Source organism: Rhinopithecus roxellana, chromosome 19 (assembly GCF_007565055.1).
Source record: "Rhinopithecus roxellana isolate Shanxi Qingling chromosome 19, ASM756505v1, whole genome shotgun sequence".
Lineage (NCBI taxonomy): Eukaryota > Metazoa > Chordata > Mammalia > Primates > Cercopithecidae > Rhinopithecus > Rhinopithecus roxellana.
In genome coordinates this window covers 66,288,601-66,307,046 of record NC_044567.1, presented here as the reverse complement: position 1 = coordinate 66,307,046, position 18,446 = coordinate 66,288,601, and the positions used below count along the sequence as shown (strand labels likewise).

The 18,446-nt window shown below is 52.8% G+C and overlaps 1 protein-coding gene across 3 annotated transcripts in view; it reads right to left on the bottom strand.

Moving 5' to 3' along the window:
* MPRIP (myosin phosphatase Rho interacting protein) overlaps positions 1-18,446 on the bottom strand; it is a 150,475-nt gene that overhangs the window by 39,209 nt on the left and 92,820 nt on the right. For 2 of the 3 annotated variants that reach the window (XM_010370933.2, XM_030922514.1), the window contains exons 6-12: positions 17,372-17,612; positions 15,748-15,907; positions 11,047-11,185; positions 10,139-10,252; positions 7,753-7,809; positions 6,456-6,524; positions 3,394-3,483 (exon numbers count right to left, since the gene is read on the bottom strand). In XM_010370933.2, coding sequence (XP_010369235.2) covers positions 3,394-3,483; positions 6,456-6,524; positions 7,753-7,809; positions 10,139-10,252; positions 11,047-11,185; positions 15,748-15,907; positions 17,372-17,612 — 870 coding nt within the window. Of the gene's footprint in view, positions 1-3,393; positions 3,484-6,455; positions 6,525-7,752; positions 7,810-10,138; positions 10,253-11,046; positions 11,186-15,393; positions 15,908-17,371; positions 17,613-18,446 lie in introns of all 3 variants that reach the window. The other variant, XM_030922515.1, reaches the window with a different exon arrangement.

Below are 18,446 nucleotides of genomic sequence, written 5' to 3'. Positions count from 1 at the left end.
CCCTAGACTCCTGCTTGGATGGAGGTGGAGTTTAGGGCTTGTCCTAGGTGCTTGTCCAAGGCAGCAGGGGAGGAGCCTGTTTTGGGCGGGGAACGGGGCAGCAGGTAGGACAAAGAAGCAAAGAGCACATGGCTCTGGGACATGACTGCTGCGCCCCTAAGCAGACCTGCCTGGGTACCTTCGGAAAGGGGAGGGCCAGTGGCCTGCATGGAGCTGGAGGCCTGCTTCTGCACCTACAGGCACCTGCCCAATAGAAGCGAGGGCTGCAGCCCTTAACTGAGAGCTGCTCACAAGCAGACTCAGCAACCAGGTCAGTAGTGAAGCTGACGGCAGGATGCAATCATGAGGATGGTTTTCAGATGGGCACTAGTGGCCTGGTCAGAAATCAAAACAGGAGATCACGCGCTGGCCTGATGTGCCACAAAGCACAGCTGGGAGGGACCTGACCTGCCCCTCCACATGCCCGATCAAGTCACCGCCACTGCTCAGCTCGGTCCTCCTTCATCAGTTCTCACGTCCACATGAGCTGAATTGGGGGCCCCACCTTCTCCACCCCCAGGTGCGGGCGTTGCTGGAGTTTGGCCTCAGTGCTCCATACAGAGCTGTTTTCTCCAGCTGAATTTTCTTTCCCAGCGGCTACCTAATGTTCTCTGAGAGCCCATCATGCCTCAAATGGATCACAGCCGGAATTCCAGGGGATCCCCCCCGCTGCTTTTGTGACGTCAGCTCTTCTGCTGGCTTCTAAGCGGGCGGGGCCTTGCCATGCTCTGGGTCCTGGCCCTCCCCTCAACTCTTACTCCCAGGTGCCGCTCCTACCTTTCTTGCCCAGCCTTACTGTGCCAGCCTGTCTGGCTCCTTTCTAATGGACCTGCATGTCCTGCCAGATGTGTATCACGAACGCACAACTGTCTGGCATCTTCTAACACCCTTCAGTGCTCTCCACAAAACTGGACCAGTGCCAACCTGACCCTCCACCCAGCACTCTAGCCCCAGACTGGCTCTGTGCTCTCTGTGCCATCAGGTCTGGAGTCCAGTCTGGGACATGTTTTCAAACTCAGCCCTCTTGCTGAGCCTTGAGGGATTCTCCTCCAGGAAGCCTCCCCCAGGAAGCCTTCTCCACATTGGAAGGACCTCCTCATTCCTTAGAACTCTCAGTAGTTGGGGTTCACAGAAAGTCATCAGGATAAGCCCTACCAGGGTGAAGTAAGGAGGGGTTGATCAGTGGGTGAGATTGGCTGGTGCCCTCATTTGTCACTAGGAGAGTGGGGTGAGTTCTCAGACTTCAGGTGTGCCCCGCCTGGAGGAAGCTGCTCATGAAGATGTGAGGTGGATGGCAGGAGAGGAGGCTCACCAGGCACTATGCCTGACTACCCCTCCCACAGGGGCTGAGGACAGAGGAGCCTCGAAACTTGAGCAGTTCAGGCCACTAAGAGCAGGGAACTCACACCTCGCCCTGGTGCCAGGCTGTCAGTGCAGCCTCCAACTGTGACTCAGCTCCTCTCGCAGATGCCGGCATGCAGGAAGCCACAGCCAGCAGCCCAGTGGGCTGGCAGCCAGGATTTTCTTAGTAAATGAACACCCGGGCCTTTGGGTCTACTTCAGTCTCCCCTAAGTTGGGTCAATCTGAGTCAGCCCCAAATACTGGATCAACTCTCAAAACAGCAATACAATTGAGTTTCTGGGCCCCAAAATGTGAAGGTATGACCCTGCTACAGGTGATCCCACCAGAGTCTAGCCTTCTGTGAGAAACCAAGTCCCAGGGCCAGGGTGCAGCCCCACGGGGGCAACTCTCTACTCATCACACTCTCCACCCATCTTAAAGCTCTTGCAAGTGATGAACTAACTTTACCCAAAGAGAGGCCTGGCTTCTGTCCTGGCTCCTGGGAGGGAACTTCCAAACCTTGGAATTTCCTAGATGACTAGAGTCTTTATTACTCATGGTGGTCCCCTGGGACCCCACCTAACACTTCATGCTGACAAGACAACTCAGGGTGGAGGATGGCCTGGCCAGAAGCAGGAAATCAGAGGAAACCCATTAAATCAGAGGGTTGGGGTTTGCACCATGTGAAAGTAGCCGACCATGGCGGGAAGGGCTTTAGGTGGAGTTCAACCATGAGGACAATAACTCCATCAACCACAGCAGCTACATAGCCTCCTAAAGCTCAACACCAGGGCTCAGGTGGGCTTCCTGGCAATACTCTGCATGCTGCCCCACATCAGGGCTAAGAGAACACTGTGTCCCCAAGGATGCAGAAACTTTTGGCATCTGTGACTCCCCCAGTCCCAGATTCTACTCCACATGGCTCTCCTTTGGCTGGTTCTGACTTGTATACTTTTTCTACAGTAAAACTCATTGTAAAGATACTATTTTCCTGAATTCTGTGAGTCATTCTAGTGAATTTTCAAAACTGAAGGTGGTTCTGGAAACCTCCAGACTCACAACTGGTGTCAGAAGTGGCGGCAGGACTGGGCACAGTGATTCATGCCTACAATCCCAGCACTTTGAGAAGCCAACGCAAGTGGATCGCTGGAGCCCAGTGGTTCAAAACCACCCTGGGCAACATGGTGAAACCCTGTCTCTCCAAAAAACAAATAATAATAATAATAATTAGCTGGGCATGGTGGCATGCACCTGTAGTCCCAGTTACTCTGGAGGCTGAGGTAGGAGGATCGTTTGAGTCTAGGATTTTGAGGCTGCAGTGAGCCATGAGTGTGCCACTAGACTCCAGCCTGGACAGCAGAGTGAGACCCTGTCTTGCGGGGAAAAAAAAAGAAATGGGGGCAGATGTGGCAGTCCGGAAAATTGTGCCCTTAATCTGGAGTCTGGCTGACTGCAGGCAGCCCTTAATCCACAGAGTTTTGAAGAAACAGCCAGTGAGAACCATTTTGTCCAATCAATAAGATTTTTTTTTTTTTTTTTTTTTTTTTTGAGAACAAGGCAATGCCTTGCTCATCTGAGTAACTCACAAGATTTTGGGAAAAAATAGCCTTGTAAGTAAATGAATGAACAAACAGATGAATAAGTGAGTAAAAAACCGATGTAAATAATTGACTAACACTTTCATTCTTATTCCCCATACCCCACATCCTTCCAACTGCCCCAACTCTAGCATTATAAAAAACAAAAGAAAAAAAGAACCTTCAGAAACAAAAAATCTTTAAGCAGTCTTCAGAAAAAAGATACTAACATCTAATGTACTGTTCAGATCACGAATTGGGGAAGAGGGTCAGGTGCCACAGGACACAGGTGTCAAGGGTAGTGGGAAAGACTAAATGCTGACCACACACACTGCATCAGGCCTGTCCAGAAATGCCCCCAGCCCAGACATCAGGCACTCTGACACGTGTCCCTGCCTGTCAAGCCTGTGGCCCCACTTCCATCCCTGGGCTCACATGGATCTGGAAGCCATAGTTTCTCTGAACTGGATACTCTGTGACATCGTAACATGTAGACAAGTCAATTTCCCCATCCAAGTCGGCTGCCTGCAGAGAGAAATGAGAATGTCTTGAGATTTTTAGGAAGCAGAATCAAGGCCTAGGTGAGCAAATTTCCATAAGTGATTTCCTGCACTGAGTTTATTTTTAATAGTATACACACCGACAAGTGAGGATACTGTCTATCCTACTACTGTATGACCCAGGCCCCTCCCTGGGTGCAACCACACCACCATTTGTCTCTGTATCCAGCTAAAGATAGTCCACGCCAGTGGTCCTCAAACATGCTGCTGTTGAAATCCTTTCATACTCTTAAAAACTGGGGACCCTAGAAGAGTTTATGTGCATTTCATCTATTGATGGTATTTACCATGTTAGAAATTAAAATATATATAAAATACATATTTTATATATTTAATGTATTTAATATATTTTAATGTATTTTTAATATCCTCCGGACTGCCACATCTGCTCCCATTTCTATTTTTTTTCCCCCAAGACAGGGTCTCACTCTGCTGTCCAGGCTGGAGTGTAGTGGCATACTCATGGCTCACTGCAGCCTCGAAATCCTAGACTCAAATGTATATATTTAATGTATTTAAATATATAAAAAATGTATTTAAATACATATGAAAAAATATATTAATAGAAATGAAAAATTCAAATATATTTGTTCATTTGAGAATAAAATAAACTCATTTTAAAGTAAAAATTTGATTAAATAATCGGTGATAAGAGTCACACGGCTTTGAATTTTTGCAAATCTCTCTAACATCTGTCTTCAGAAAGGACAGCTGGATTCTTATTTCTTCATTCCATCTGTTCAATACAGGAAGGGTTTTTTTTTTTTTTTTTTTTTGAGATGGGGTCTTGCTCTGTCACTCAGGCTGAAGTGCAGTGACATGATTTCGACTCACTGCAACCTCTGCCTCCTGGGTTCAAGTGATTCTCTTGCCTCAGTCTCCCAAGTAGCTGGGACTACAGATGACCACTACCACACCTGGCTCATTTTTGTATTTTTAGTAGAGACAGGGTTTCACCATGTTGGCTAGGCTGGTCTCAAACTCCTGACCTCAGGTGATGCGCCTGCCTCGGCCTCCAAAGTGCTGGGATTACAGGCGTGAGCCACTGTAGGAAGGTGAAGGAACAGCAGAAGTTACTAATTTTATGAAGCCGCAATCTTTAAATGCCCTTCACCAGACAATAAAGGAAGTATTTTAATAGCTTTTTCAAGTAGTTGTGGCTGTTCTTTGACAAGCAGTAGCTCTTAAAGGTTAACTGCAATGTGGTATCTGAATTCATGCCGATGAACTCTCTGTTCTGTTACATTAAAACCCACGCATGCTTTTGTAGCATGTGGTATTGGTCACATGGAAAATATTAAGTTATGCATAGCTTCCAATTGTCTACACATTTCATTATGCAAGATCAAAATATCGCCTTTGCTAATACCACCACCTATTTCATCAGGAGAGTGTAAGTAAAGGGAAGTTCATGATGGTGAATACAAATTTTCCCAAGTTCTAATTTTTGGTTAGAAGCTCAAATTATATCACCAGCAACAAACTCTGTCAGTTGTTTTCCTTAGAGGAATGAGCTAACTTGGGTCATTTTCATGAAAATATATGCCAAACACACAAAATGAATGACTACAGTTTTGCCTACCAGTTTTTCTTCAAGTAAACATGGTGTTCCACAAAGAAGCTGCTAGTTCAGCTGGCAACTCAAACAATCACGAGTCCTCTCCACGAGAAAGCCTGCATACTCTGGTATGCAGCCAGGTGATGCTTACTTTCCATTTCAAATCAGAATATTGAAAAGATGGGCATTTAAAGATTGTGGCTTCATAAAATCAGTAACTTCTGCTGCTCCTTCAAGGACCTTTATTTATTTTAAAACCATTATTTATTTAAAATGTATGGCAGTGAAGAATCCAGTGACCACTGGTCCAGCCTGTTGTTGCAGCTTGGGCTGTGCCCAGTACTAGTGGCTTTACTTCCCGTTGCTTTTGCACCATCAGTGCAGATGGCCACATGTAAAAAAAAGTCAATGATATCTTAATATTATAAATTATTTTAACCATCACTGCTCTCCTGAAAGGGCCTCAGGGACCCCCAGAGGTCTACAGATCACACTCGGAAGTGTTCTTCTATGCACACACAACCAAACACTTACACAGGCTCCTTACTTCCCCAACGCTGGACACCACCAGAGGCCCACCGCCCACACTCTCCTACCCCTACTTCTTATCACTACCGCCTTTTCCCCTTCAGTCTGTAAAGACTGGCTCAGAGTATTTAATACATACTCTAGCCCTTAATGATGGGTATTTAGGCTCTTTCCAATCATCTGGCTATTACAAACGTGTGGGAATGACTAACCTGAAACACAGACGTTTTTCCATACGTGTGAGTATATCTGAGGGATTCCTGGAGTGGAACTACTGGGGAAAAGGCGAAAGAGACTTGCCAAACTGTTTAGAAGAGGTTATTTTTATTTGTAGGTGAAGCCTCTTCTAGTTGGTCTTTGACCACAGAATCAGGACTGTCAAGGGGCCCAACAAAGCTCATCTATCATATCCCGTCTTTGTCCAGAAGGCAGGGCACAAGACGTAGTTCAATTCTTCCAACTCCATTTACCACGAAATCTCTTCGTGGAAAAAACAAAATTTTTCATCCTCAGTTTTCAAATTTCAGTGTTTTTCAAAGAACAGAGAAAACAAAAGCTGCCCGAATCCACTGCACTGGGCGTTTAATTCAGGGCCTTGACGAAGCCCAGCATCACAGCCAGGAAAATGATCACAAGGATAAAGGCTGGTATTGTGCTCACCTTCCCACCAGGTCAGGACTGGGAAACCCAAGAGGGCAACATGGATACACCTTCGGCAAGGGACCACCACCAAAGGGCGTCGTCCTCAGAAGTGGGGACATTAGCCCAAGGGGAAGCAGATCTACTAGCCCCAGATGCCGCCTGGACCCCTCCAGCTATCTCCACAGCAGAAGCAAAGCCCAGACACTCACCTCCTCAGCCACCGAATCCCTGTAGTATCTCAGGCTTTGATCGGCCAGGACAAACCAGTGTTTCTTCCACTAAGGGGGAAGAAAAGAAAAATGACTTGATTACCAACTCCTATAACAGCACACCTGCCACACCATGGCGATGCGCAGCCAGAGCCTGTGGGACCCACCCAGAGCACAGGGAAAGCAGGGGACAGGCTGGCGCCTCCTTGACGGCACACAGAGGACTCCGCTGGGACTGCAGGCAGCCATGCGCTCACTCCCTCAGAATGCTCACTAAGCTGCGACCCTCCAGTGAAGAGGCAGCACAGATAGCTGAGCAGGCCTTGGCTGTGGACTCTACGACCAGTGGTGTGGCTGGTGGCCAGGCCGTGAGGTCCTCAATAACTACAGAGGCTGCAGACAACAGGCTGGGCCCAACAGAACAGAAAGGTGGCTGTGAAATGGCATCTCCACCTGCAGGTGGCAACCCGCAAGCCATGGCCATGTGGCCCCCTAACCAGCAGGGGTAACTAACCAGCTAGAGACCAAGTCTTCACTGTGAGCAGTAAGGAGGGGAACTTGAGTCTTCATGCCAGGCCAAGGGCATTTGATATGGAGGAGAAAGAAAGAGGATGTCTTGGGATAGCAGCTCAGGAAGCAGGAAGGGAGTGCAGATGGGCTGGGCATCAGGGCCTCTTAGGTAAGGACCCAGCAGACTTCTCTTCATGCCTCCTTGGGAGGCCTGGCCTTCCAGCCCATGGCACAGGGTCAAGGTGGGCTGGCAGGTCCAGCCTCAGATGGCTCTTCCTGCTTGAGTCTGATGGCAAGAATATACCATGTTTGCTCCTTCCAAGGCTAACACTGCCACTGCAGCTGAGGGGTCTCGGGCATGAGAGTCCTGCAGTGCTAGGCTACTGTCTACTTGGCTGGCTTGCATGGAAACACAAGCCAATCTCACAGCCAGAGACTTTATTTGCCCCTGGGGAAGCCAGGCCTCTGAAGAACTTTTAGGAAAGACTACCAGGTGGGGGCTAGTGTTACAAGGCATCCCTAAAGCCTGAGGCCAAGATTCCCTTGCCGTCAGCAGACAGGCCTACCGAGTGCCCCTCCAGAGCACCTCCGACTGCAGAAATGAAGGCTGCGTGCCTGCACTTCTAGGAGCAGATGGGAGTCTCAGCCACAGCCCTGGTCCGTGAGACAAGGGGCATGGAGGAGGAAGGCATGGAGCCAGCACTCACAGACTGGCTGGGGACAAGGCCAGCTCACCCTCACCCTGCCCCCAGACCTGTCAGGGGCCACGGCAACCCTGCACACTCACCTGGCCATCCTCATACTGCTTAGTCAGCCAGCCTTTCTTGAAATTCAGCAGGTCGGGCTGAGAAAGGGAGAAAAAAGAACAGCTCAGAGGAGACTCCTCTAGTGTCATGAGTGTCTGATGGGGCCAGTATTTCTGTCCAGATGAGGCGGGTACCAGGAAAGGGGTTTCTCCACCTGCCAGACAAGCCTGTGCAGCCCCCTCACCCTGGTGGGTGCTGCCCGCAACCCGCCTTCTGTAGGTGCGCGCGACCTTGAGGAAGGAGATGCTGGGCTTGGCAGGCTGGCAGGAGAGAAGGTATGGTCTCATTGCCCTGTGAGCGGTGTGGGCTCCGGCCTGTACAGGGCCCACTGCACAGGGCCTATCTGGGGGGCAGAAAACAAGCCCAGATGGAGTTACAGAACATTTTATTTGAAGGGAAACATCTGCAGGGAAGGCTGAAAGGAGAATTGATTCAAAAGTTCTTGCAGAAGCCACAGGAAGCCTGGGAAACAGAGACGTGCGGTGTTGAGGAAGCAGCAGCTGCAGCCCCGCTGAGACCCTCAGGCCATTTCTCCACCAGGAACAGGCTTGACCTGTATTCCCCACAAGAAGCAGGATGGCAGACAGGGGGACAGCGCCCAGGCACAGGGCTTTGTCCTTCCTCCACCTGTGCCACCTAGACACACCTGGGCCCTGAGGAACAGCCTGAGAGAGCACTGCCACCTACAGCCCACCTGGCTGGCCCCACAGAGACATGGGTCACTCCACCTCCGGTCCCAGGTGCTCTCTTTTCTACAGCCATCTGAACAGAAACCAGCTTTGGTGTCTTTTTGTATTATTCCAAGGAGTGACAGTGAGAATAGGCAAGAATTGTCACGACAACTACCAGGACAAAGCGTTCTGGGAGCCTCTGCTCAGAACCCTGTCTCTGAGGAGTGAGGGAGGAACCACAGTTGGCTGCTGCCTAGGTCTGGCTAAGGCTGACCCAGATAGATAAGAAGTCCCTCTACAGAGCCCTGTTTCAACCCCAACGTCCTGCCAAGCTGTGCAACTGTCCTTGCCGCCAGAGTCAGCTGAGGCACCCAATCAAACTCAACACTATGAAATTAGGACACCCTACCCCAAGTGACCCTTAAATAGGGAGGTCCTCTCCTGCATGTTTGTAGTTGTTACTGTGGCACAAGACCTGAGACGTGGGACTGCCACCTGCCCCTCTCTGACAGCCTGCTTAACGTGAAGATCTTTCTTTTTTTTGAGATGGAGCCTGGCTCTGTTGCCAGGCTGGAGTGCAGTGGCATGATCTCGGCTCACTTCAACCTCCGCCTCCCAGGTTCAAGCGATTCTCCTGCCTCAGCCTCTCGAATAGCTGGGACTACAGGCACACGACACCATGCCCAGCTAATTTTTGTATTTTTAGTGGAGACAGGGTTACACCACGTTGGCCAGGATGGTCTCGATCTCCTGACCTTGTGATCTGACTGCCTTGGCCTCCCAAAGTGCTAGGATTACAGGCGTGAGCCACCGCGCTTGGCCTAGCTTGCGGATCTTTAACAAAAACTTGTAACCTCCATATCATGGTTGTGCCATTGAAGTCAAGCCTGCAATCTGACCCCGATGGCAAGGCCTATGCAGGTGGGTTCCCTGCTGGTGCTTTCTGCTGGGGACAGGAACTCCCAGATAAGTTAACAGAGAAATAAGGGGTTTTGTTTGAGACACCTGAAGCAAAACCCAGACTGAAGGAGAAACCCAAACCTTACTCCTCTTTACACTCCATGTTACACATCAATCTGTGGTTGGGAGCCCCCAAGCCCTGGGGCAGGCAGCAAGGAGACAAGAGGCAGTGAGCAGGCTCCAGGCTCCCCTGGAGGCTGAAGACAGAACGGGAAGGAGCTGGGTCAGCATGCTGAGCTGGCCTTGCTCCTGTACCCTGACCACTCCTTCCACACCTCTGTTGTCACAGCTCTGAGGCCTATGGAGGACCCAGTGCAAGGTCTGCTCTTCCACTTGAGGCATGACGCAGAGAACGAGACAAGCTCCAGTAAGACGTAGCCTCTGCCTCCGAAGTGCCACGAAAAGCAATGCCCAACGCCAGAGGAGCAGAGGGTCCCCACTACAGCCCTGCCTCCTAGAGTCGGGAGTCTGCCTGGCCAAGGTGGCCTCCTCCGCAGGGCCTCCTCCCAGAGCTCAGGATGCCATGGAGCTCTTGGTTCTGCTGGGACCAGAAAAGGGAAGAAACACAGAATCTGCGTTCGACGGCCTGTGGGTTGGTGGGTGGGGGTGCTCACGGACACGAGGGCCTGTGCACAGAGGGACAGCTGGCGTGGACGCATAGACAGAAACAGACAGTGCCTCAGAGTGACAGAAGCAGAGGAGCACGGCCTCCGGAGGACACGGCGCCTGGGCTCACCGTCACGGAGGGCTCCGTGGACCTCCTGTCCAGTGACTTGGCTCTTCGGTGTGGAGACAGGGGGGAAGCCGAGGCGTCTGGGAGAGGAGCTGGGGGGGCTTCATTGGTGAAGTCCTGTGGCAGAGAGCAGCCGCCAGTCAGCGCAGCCCAGGGCAACACGGGCAGGTGAGGGACGAGCTGGTGCCGTCCACCCCTCCAAGAGCCGCCAGGGCCTTGCTCCTGGCGAGGGGCAGTGATCTGCCTAGCCCCCACAGCAAGTCCGCGGCAGGGCCAGGCCAGGACCCGGTTCCTGAGATGTCCTCGTTGATTGAGCAGCCTTTTCTTTTGGATTCCCAGTCACTGTCACTTTCCTGGCCCCACCCCATCCCCCAGCTTCTCTGAGCCACAGAAGGAAGAGCCCTGGGCTCTGTGGCGGCAGGTGGCAAGCCATGGGCCAGGCAGTGGGCACTAGGCACCTTGGGAACAAGAGAGAAGCCAGGAGAAGATGAGCTTGGAGTTGGCCGGCTACAAAAGCAGCAGGCGGGTGCCCAGAAAGATTTCAGAAGCCGAGTCTACCTTGGGCTGAGTGGAGAAACAAGGGGTGCAGCTGTACTGAAAGAAAGAGTTAGAAAGGTATGACATTCAGCCTTGTTGCTAGGCTGCCTCAGAGAGGAAGAGAGTGATCCTAATTAAATCTGGGATCTAAAATGTGTGAGAATATCCTTCAGCAGAGATGGAGAAGGCTCTGATATGAAGCTGCAGGAGACAGGCCTGCCCTCGAGAAGGTCACTATGCAGAGGAGGCAGTCGGAGAGCAGAAGCCTGGCAGGAGCACAACCCAGGCCTGTGTGGAGGGGACTCGGCGCATGGGGTACATGCTGACCCGCCCCTGAGCCACCCCTGAGGTGCTGCCTGGCCCCAGGAACTCACCCGCTTCCTAGGGAACGCCCTCTTCTCGCTGCGGCCCTGGCGTGTGTCGCTGGATGGCGAGGGCCCCACTGCATTGGTCTCCATGTGCTCTGCCTTCTCAATGTCCAAGGCCTCAAACTTTTCAATCACCTGGGACCTCCTGCAAGAGAAGACACGAGGCCCTGAGGTGGCGGTGAGGTGAGTTGTGAGGTGGCAGTGAGCCGACTCCTCCCATGCCCGGCCTGGCCTGGGCCTGATTTCGCTCAGGCTTGCACAGCACTGAGGTTGTCTAGACACGTGCTCAGCCAACCCCAGCTCCGCCTGCGCCCCTCCACGGCCCTCCCTCCCACCAGGCCTGCGCTTGCCCCTGCCCTCCGCCCCCGCGCTGGAGGCCCCGCAGGCTCTGTGGTGTTGACCCACTCGGCATTCACACAGCTTGGCACCCAGCAGCCTCTCCTGAGCCACAGACATGATCAAAAGGCAACCACCACCTCGGAGGGCGGCCTCCATTCTCATTGCATCCCTCATGATCACCGTGCAGCCCCCACCCCAAAATTTAGCAAGAAAGAGGCCCAGGAATTAACATTGTTTCTGCCAACAGTAAAAGGAATCAAAGACCAAATTAAAACAAAAACAAAGCAGGCTGATTTCATGTGAGAGGGCTGGCGGCCTCCTCAGGCTGTCTACGGCCGGAGACGGAGCTGAGATGCAGGCGAAGCGGGTGGAGGAGGCGCAGCGCCACCCAGCGGCACAGCAGGAGAGCGCAGAGGCAAGACCTGAAAGAAAACAAGGCTGGGAAATGAATACACAGAAAAGCACTGCTTTTTCAAATCAAATAATGGTGAACCAAAATTATACAAAGAATTAAAGAGGCAAAAACCCAACGTAATCACTGAAGAGGGAGAGAGACCATGATTGTCCTCCAACTGCAAGAAGTCACCCTGGTGGAGTCAGAGGTGGGGGACATGCCAGCTGAGGCTCAGCTCACGGCGCTGGGCCTGTTCTCCCAGGGACACCTAAGTTACCTGGCGGGGAGGGTGTCACTAGTGCTCTGGACAAGACGATAAGAACCCAGAGGAAGTGGGTGAAGGGCTTCCAAGCCTGAAAGCCTAATTATCTCCACAAAGAAGAGAGGAAACTAGATCAATTCCTGAGACCCCACCTCCCCCAAGAGGCCAGGTGCTTCTCAGGGAGGGCGGGGGAAAACCAGCTGCCTAAGATGTCTTCACCTCGGAGAGAGGGCCCAGGGCTGGACTCTGAGGGCCCCGGGCTCTGCTTCCTCCCTGTGCTTAGACACAAAGTGTCTTCCTCAGCTCTGCTTCCTCCCTGTGCTTAGACACAAAGTGTCCTCCTCAGGAAAGAAGCTTGTGCCAGGCCAGCCTGCCAGAACCGGCAGCAGAGGCAGGCGCTGGGGTAGGGGAGCAGGAGAGGCCATGGCATTGTGAGAGCAGGAAGCTAAGGAAGCTGCTGGAGTTCCCGGGCACCCAGGGAAAGTTTGGTAAGTGCAGGCCAGGCGTCCACCACACTTGAGCCATTGTGGTGGGATCTTGGTGAGATTCAAGGCTCACCAACAGGCTTCAGTGCTGCCACTTCCAGGATGAGGGCTCCTCTGCCCAACACTGGGGCCTAGAAAGCCCCAGGAAAGCAGTGACGAGTTGCTGGGCTTGAACCCCATGCAAATCGCATGCCGTGGTATTGTGGGGATCCAGACAGAGGAGTCATGGTGGAGAAGAGGAAAGGCACTTGCTACAGTTGCACTGCATGGGGGCCTGGGGAGATCCTGTAAGACCACAGGCTCAGGCACCAGCTGCCTTGATCTACTGGGCGAGGCGGAAAGTTATTACTTGGTGCCCTCGAAGCACTGCAGGTGGGACAGCAAGCACCTTACTGGTCAGCAGAGAAAACGAGGCATGCACCCTGCAGCTCCAGGGTTCCCAGGACACTATGTGCTGTGCTGAGGGTAGGGGGGTTAGGGCTGCATGGGGAGCTGGCCTTGCTGCCAGTTACCAACAGGCCAACCAGGACCACAGCTTCCCCCACTCAGCAGCCAGAGGTGACTATCCAAGAAACACTCTGGAAGTCTGAGGAACAGATACATTGAAGCCCAGAGCCAGTCAGGTTCAGATAGGCCTGCCTAGATGACTGTGGCTTGTCAAAAAACCAACCCCATAGTCCCAGCAGTCTGGCTCCTGGGCACAGCTGTTGTGGCTGCCATTCCAGGCAGGTGTGGCCAATCTCTTGCCAATTTGGAGATTCTGCTCTAATCAACCAGGGGACAGGAATCCAACCAAGCACAGGGTGGGCTACTAGGGATCTAGTGAGCAGGCCTCGGAAAGCGACAGCAGCCAATCAGATGTCACCAGGGTCAGGAGAAAGGGATGCTGCAGGATTAGTATGCAGAACTGGCAGAGGAGGGTGGGGCCAGCACCAGGTGAAAACCCATCCGTGTGGCAGTGCATGCAGAGTACAAAGCCCCCGAGACTGCACCTGTCCCAGGCGACAGGAGACAAGAACGAGTTCAAAAGGAGTCTCTCCGAGAAGAAGCCAAGCCAAGCAGGTGTGCTGAATGCTAATTCTGTGGTCTGGTGCTAAACCAGGACGTGGCCGATCCTGCTCTGGAGCCACCACGACACACAGCCTGCTTGCCAGCCAGCATGAAGCCTCCGCTGCCCACCCACTGGCCTCCTCCTCTCTCTAGCAAAACCCTTTACTTATATATTTTCTTAATTGCTTAAAAGAGCACCCTTGGCGTCAGTCCTGGGTCACAGGATGGGAGCAGGGACTTCCCGGCTAAGGCCCCACTGGGATCTGCACCAGCTATCCACTGTGAGAAGACACCTACTCCCGAGCCTCAGTTTTCACGTCTATAACTGGGGGTGGTAGTAACAGGTCCTCATCAGGCTACTATGAAATGTTAAGGCAGCCAAGTGCTTAGCAGAGCACCCCAGGGCACTAGGCAGGGGCTGGCAACCACTTGGTTGCCCTTCCTTTCCCTAGGAAGTCAACGTGTCATTTTCCTCTCAAGAGCAGCATCTCTGGGAGACACTTCCTTATCCTGGAGACTAACCTGCAGGCTCACAGGTCTTTTTCATCTGGGACGTTTGGAAGAGTGGGTGGGCTGTCAGCAATGCTGGGTGTTCGGAAGAAAAGGGGCAGAAGGTAAAAAACATTTCCCTCCACCTGCCCTTTGAAGCACGGGAGCCCATGGCTGCCTTCACCTGTCCCTTCCAGTAGTGTCTCTAACTCTGAGCTCGAGGTTGTGATTGGGGAAGGGAGGACACTCTGAGAAGACTTCCAGAACTATGGTTTGAACCTCTTTTCTGGACAGTGAACCTTGGGAACCTAATGAAAACTACGGGTTTTCTTCCCAGAAGAGTGCCTAACCTTAACCCTCTTCTGGGAAGAATACTGTGAAAATGTTTTATTGAGAGGGCAGGTCATCATGGACCTCCAGAAGTCTATCCATAAACCAGGCGGAGGAACCCTGCTATCAAAGCAAAGCCTCAGTTTATAGATGCAGGGGTGCAAGCCTGATTGAAGGCGTGCTTGGGCACTTTGGTCTGGATCTGGGCTTCGAGGCCTCAGATGGCATCCAGCTCTTTCTCTAGTTCTCCAGGAAACTCTGGAGAAGAAGGGCAGGGCAGGGCATGGGCCCGCCTCTTCTTAGGCAGCAGTCAAGTTCTGCACCTATGCCCCTTGGTCCCTGCCCTAGGTCCGGATGTCCAAACTCTGTCTCTCTCCGGCCAATCAAAGTCTTAAGAGGGCAAAAAGCAATGCTCCCCTGGAGGGCAAAAGCAATGCTATTGGGTGCTCGGCTGCTTCACAGGTTGCCTCAGGCTTCCTGGGTGAGCAGGAAGCTCCCCACGGAGCATGTCCTTGAGAGATGAATCAGTGCTGCCCCCATCTTCCTGGGCACAACTGTCTGCCTCTGAACCTCTCTCAATGCCCTTTGCCCACCCTGGGACCGACAGGGTGAGGAGCGCCTCTGTCACATGTAGCTCTAGGGTCTCCCTGCCTCCACGCCACTTCAGAGAACAGAAATGGCCCAGGAGGATAATATCCAGCCCTACAAGAACCAGGCAGCTGAGAACCCACCAGGGAACCTTAAGGCCCCAGTCCTAGGAGGCAGAGATGTGAAAACTGCTATTCTTGGCCTCGACCTCTGATGGTCAGAAATTCTGCCTTTGGCTACCAGAGCTCAGTTCTGGGCCCAGAGGGAAAATCCCCCTATGCTCTGAACAGAAAGCACGCTCCCCCCACAAGGGAGGCTTGGGGACTGTACGTGAGAGGAACAGTGTGAGTGTATGTGCGTGGGTGGAAGTGCATGTGTGTGGGCCTGGGTGTTCAGCCCTCCAACCTGCTCCTTACCTTCGCTCGTTGCCAAACAGACGGGCCACCTCCTCCCTGCCAGGGCTCCGGGCCCGAGTTCTACGCTCCAGCCGCCTTCTCTCCACCTGGAAGGCTTCTCGGTGGCTGATCCTGATGGCCTTAGGGACGTCGGCCAGGGTGGCATATTGCCTGCTGGCTTTAAAGGCAAAGGTGCTCCCCAGTCTCTCTGTCCCCCGCCCCCTAGTGCTGCCAGAGTCCACGTAGGCAGGTGGCTGGCTGGCCACATCCAGGGAGCCGAGGGAGATGCTGCAGACCATTCGGTGGGGGAGTCGAGGACCTGGGGAAGGAAGAGGACCACCGAGCTCCCGGGAGGGCGACTCGGGGCAACTGTACCTGTGGTTGGGGGTGCTGGGGCTGGGAGGGGAGAGCGGCGGGGGCAGCTGCTGCTCCTCGGCCTTCAAGTCCTGTTTGGTCTTCTCCAGGGAGAAGTAGCCGCTCTCCACCCGGACTTTGCGGCCACAGTCCATGCGGTCGCTACTCATGGCGCTTTCCTCTGGAAGACAGTGGGAGGGAGGGGACGCACTCAGCATGATGGCAGCTTTGCTTTGAGGACTTTTTTTTAAAAGTCCATGTAGGATCCAAGCAGGGGCCTTCCCTACTTTCCATCTCTAACATCCAGCACAGCCCACTCAAGGGCACAGTCAGATGGAAAGAACCATGGATGGGAATGAAATATTCCGTGCATGCTTTTTTCTCTCATCCATCTCTCCCCTGCAGCTGGCTGCCTCTCAGCCAGACTGGCAGGCAGGCTCTGCACTTTCGGTCTGGGGGCTTGGCTGGAAGAGCAAAACTGTACCTCAGGACACAAGACAACCACCACCAACTGCTTCTTACCAACATCAAGGGGGAAGCTGACAGTCAACAAACCCTTCAGTCTTTTTTTTTTTTTTTTTTTTTTTTGAGACGGAATCTTGCTCTGTCGCCAGACTGGAGTGCAGTGGTGCGATCTCGGCTCACTGTAACCTCTGCCTCCTGGGCTCAAGTGATTCTCCTGCCTCGGCCTCCCAAGTAGCTAAGACTACAAGCATGCACCACCACACCTGGCTAATTTTTGTATTTTTAGCAGAGATGGGATTTCAATATGTTGGCCAGGCTGGTCTCAAACTCCCGACCTCAGGTGGTCCACTTGCCTCAGCCTCCCAAAGTGCTGGGATTACAGGCGTGAGCCACCATGCCCAGCCCCTTCAGTCTTTTAGTGCATTCTGGGGGTGGGAAGGGGCAGGGGACTTCTACAGAAGTGAGACAGAGTGAACAGATTTTTGACATGGATAGGCCTGAGAGGAAGACTGAGACACCTTCTACCCAGAGTGCATGTAAAACATGCAGCCAGAGCGAGCTGGGCTGGCCCCAGCTGCTCACTTACTTTTAACAATCTAGACAAAATACAGATGGGAAAACCCAGCCTGTGTCTTACAAAGCCCTCTGGAGCCTGGGAACAAGAGAGGCAAAGATGGAAGCCCTGCTCCTGCTCAGGCAATTCCAAAGTGCTAAAAGATAGGGCACGAGGATGCCAACTGCTGCCTCCCCAGCACCCCTTCCCCTCCTTCTGCCAGGGGCCCAGGCAGGATGCGGATGGTGAGGGATGAAACTGACTGCTGCTTCCTGGGGCAGGATGCACACAGAAACATGATGGTGCAGTGACAGAGGCCTTCCCATCTACAGACCCTGCTGCAAAACGTTTTTGATTCTCCTGACAAGCAACTGGGGCTGAGAAAACAGGAGCTGTCTTCCTCCTTTAAAGATGGGATTTAAGAGCTAGAAGGGGCAAGGCCAAGACTGGAGCCCAGGAATCTCAGTCCATACCAGGCTAGGTGCTCCCCACAGAGCTGATGGACAAAGGGAATGGAGGTCCAGGGCTTGTGACTGGGTGCTACAGGCCTTGGCTGAATCCCCAGTGCCAACTCTGATGGGAGGAAGGGCCGTTCCAGTGCATACAGGCCAGCCTGGCCCCGCTCACCTTCTTTGCTCTCCAGCCCAGGTTCCCGCAGGGAGCTGGCAGCAGTAGGCTGGCTCTGGCTGGGACTCTGAGCTGGACTCAGGTTGCTGCCATCTGGCTGGTCCTTAGCCCTCATTTCTTCCTGCCAGAGTGTGGACTTGGTGGTGGGGACTTTCTCAGCACTGGGGATGCTGCTGCTGCTGCTGCTGTTGCTGCTGCTGCTGCTGCTGCTGGTGACAGCCACCTTGGCAGGCCCAGGCTCCTGGAGGAGGAGAAAGTGGTGTCTGTGCAGATGCCGGAGCACACAGCTCAGGATGGGTCACATGTTCTGGCTGCCCAGCTATAGGGAACACCAAGACCAACTCTACAATGTCAGGGGCCTGGAATCTTCAGATAGTGCCCCATAACAGTGGGTCAGGCATTAACAGTGAGACCACAGTAGTAGATGTGGAGTCTGTCATTCCTAGACATTCAAGACTCGAATAAGGCGAGACAGAATAGAGTGTGGAAAGAGAGCACACCCTCGAGACGGGTCCAGCATCATCTGTAGCTCCTTACGGTGAACGCAAGAACAAGTTCACAGTACCCAAGTCTGGGCCAGCCCTGTGGCCTTAGCCACCATCTGCTTTTTGCTCCTAAGAAGCTAAAATGGAGTGTCCAGACGCTATGTGAAGGAAAGAGTTGTCAGATGTAAACTAAATGCTATGGTTTCAATGTATGTGTCTCGTGGCCCACAACTCATGTGCTGAAATCCTAACCCCCGAGGTGATGGTATCAGGAGGTGGGGCCTTTAGGAGGTGATTAGGTCATGAGAGTGGAGCCCTCATGTACGGGTTTAGTGCCTTCATAGAAGAGGCCTCAGAGAGCTGCCTTGCCCCTTCTAACATGTGAGGACCAGCAAGGGGGGCCTCACCAGACACCCAAAGTACTAGCACTTTAATCTTGGACTAACCAGCCTGCGGTGAGAAAAATTTCTATTATTTATAAGCTGACCAGTCTGTGTTATTTTATTATAGCAGACAGAACACACAAAGACACCAAACACCCTACTTGAATGTGCATACAGGCACACACTCACAAATGCATATACACATTC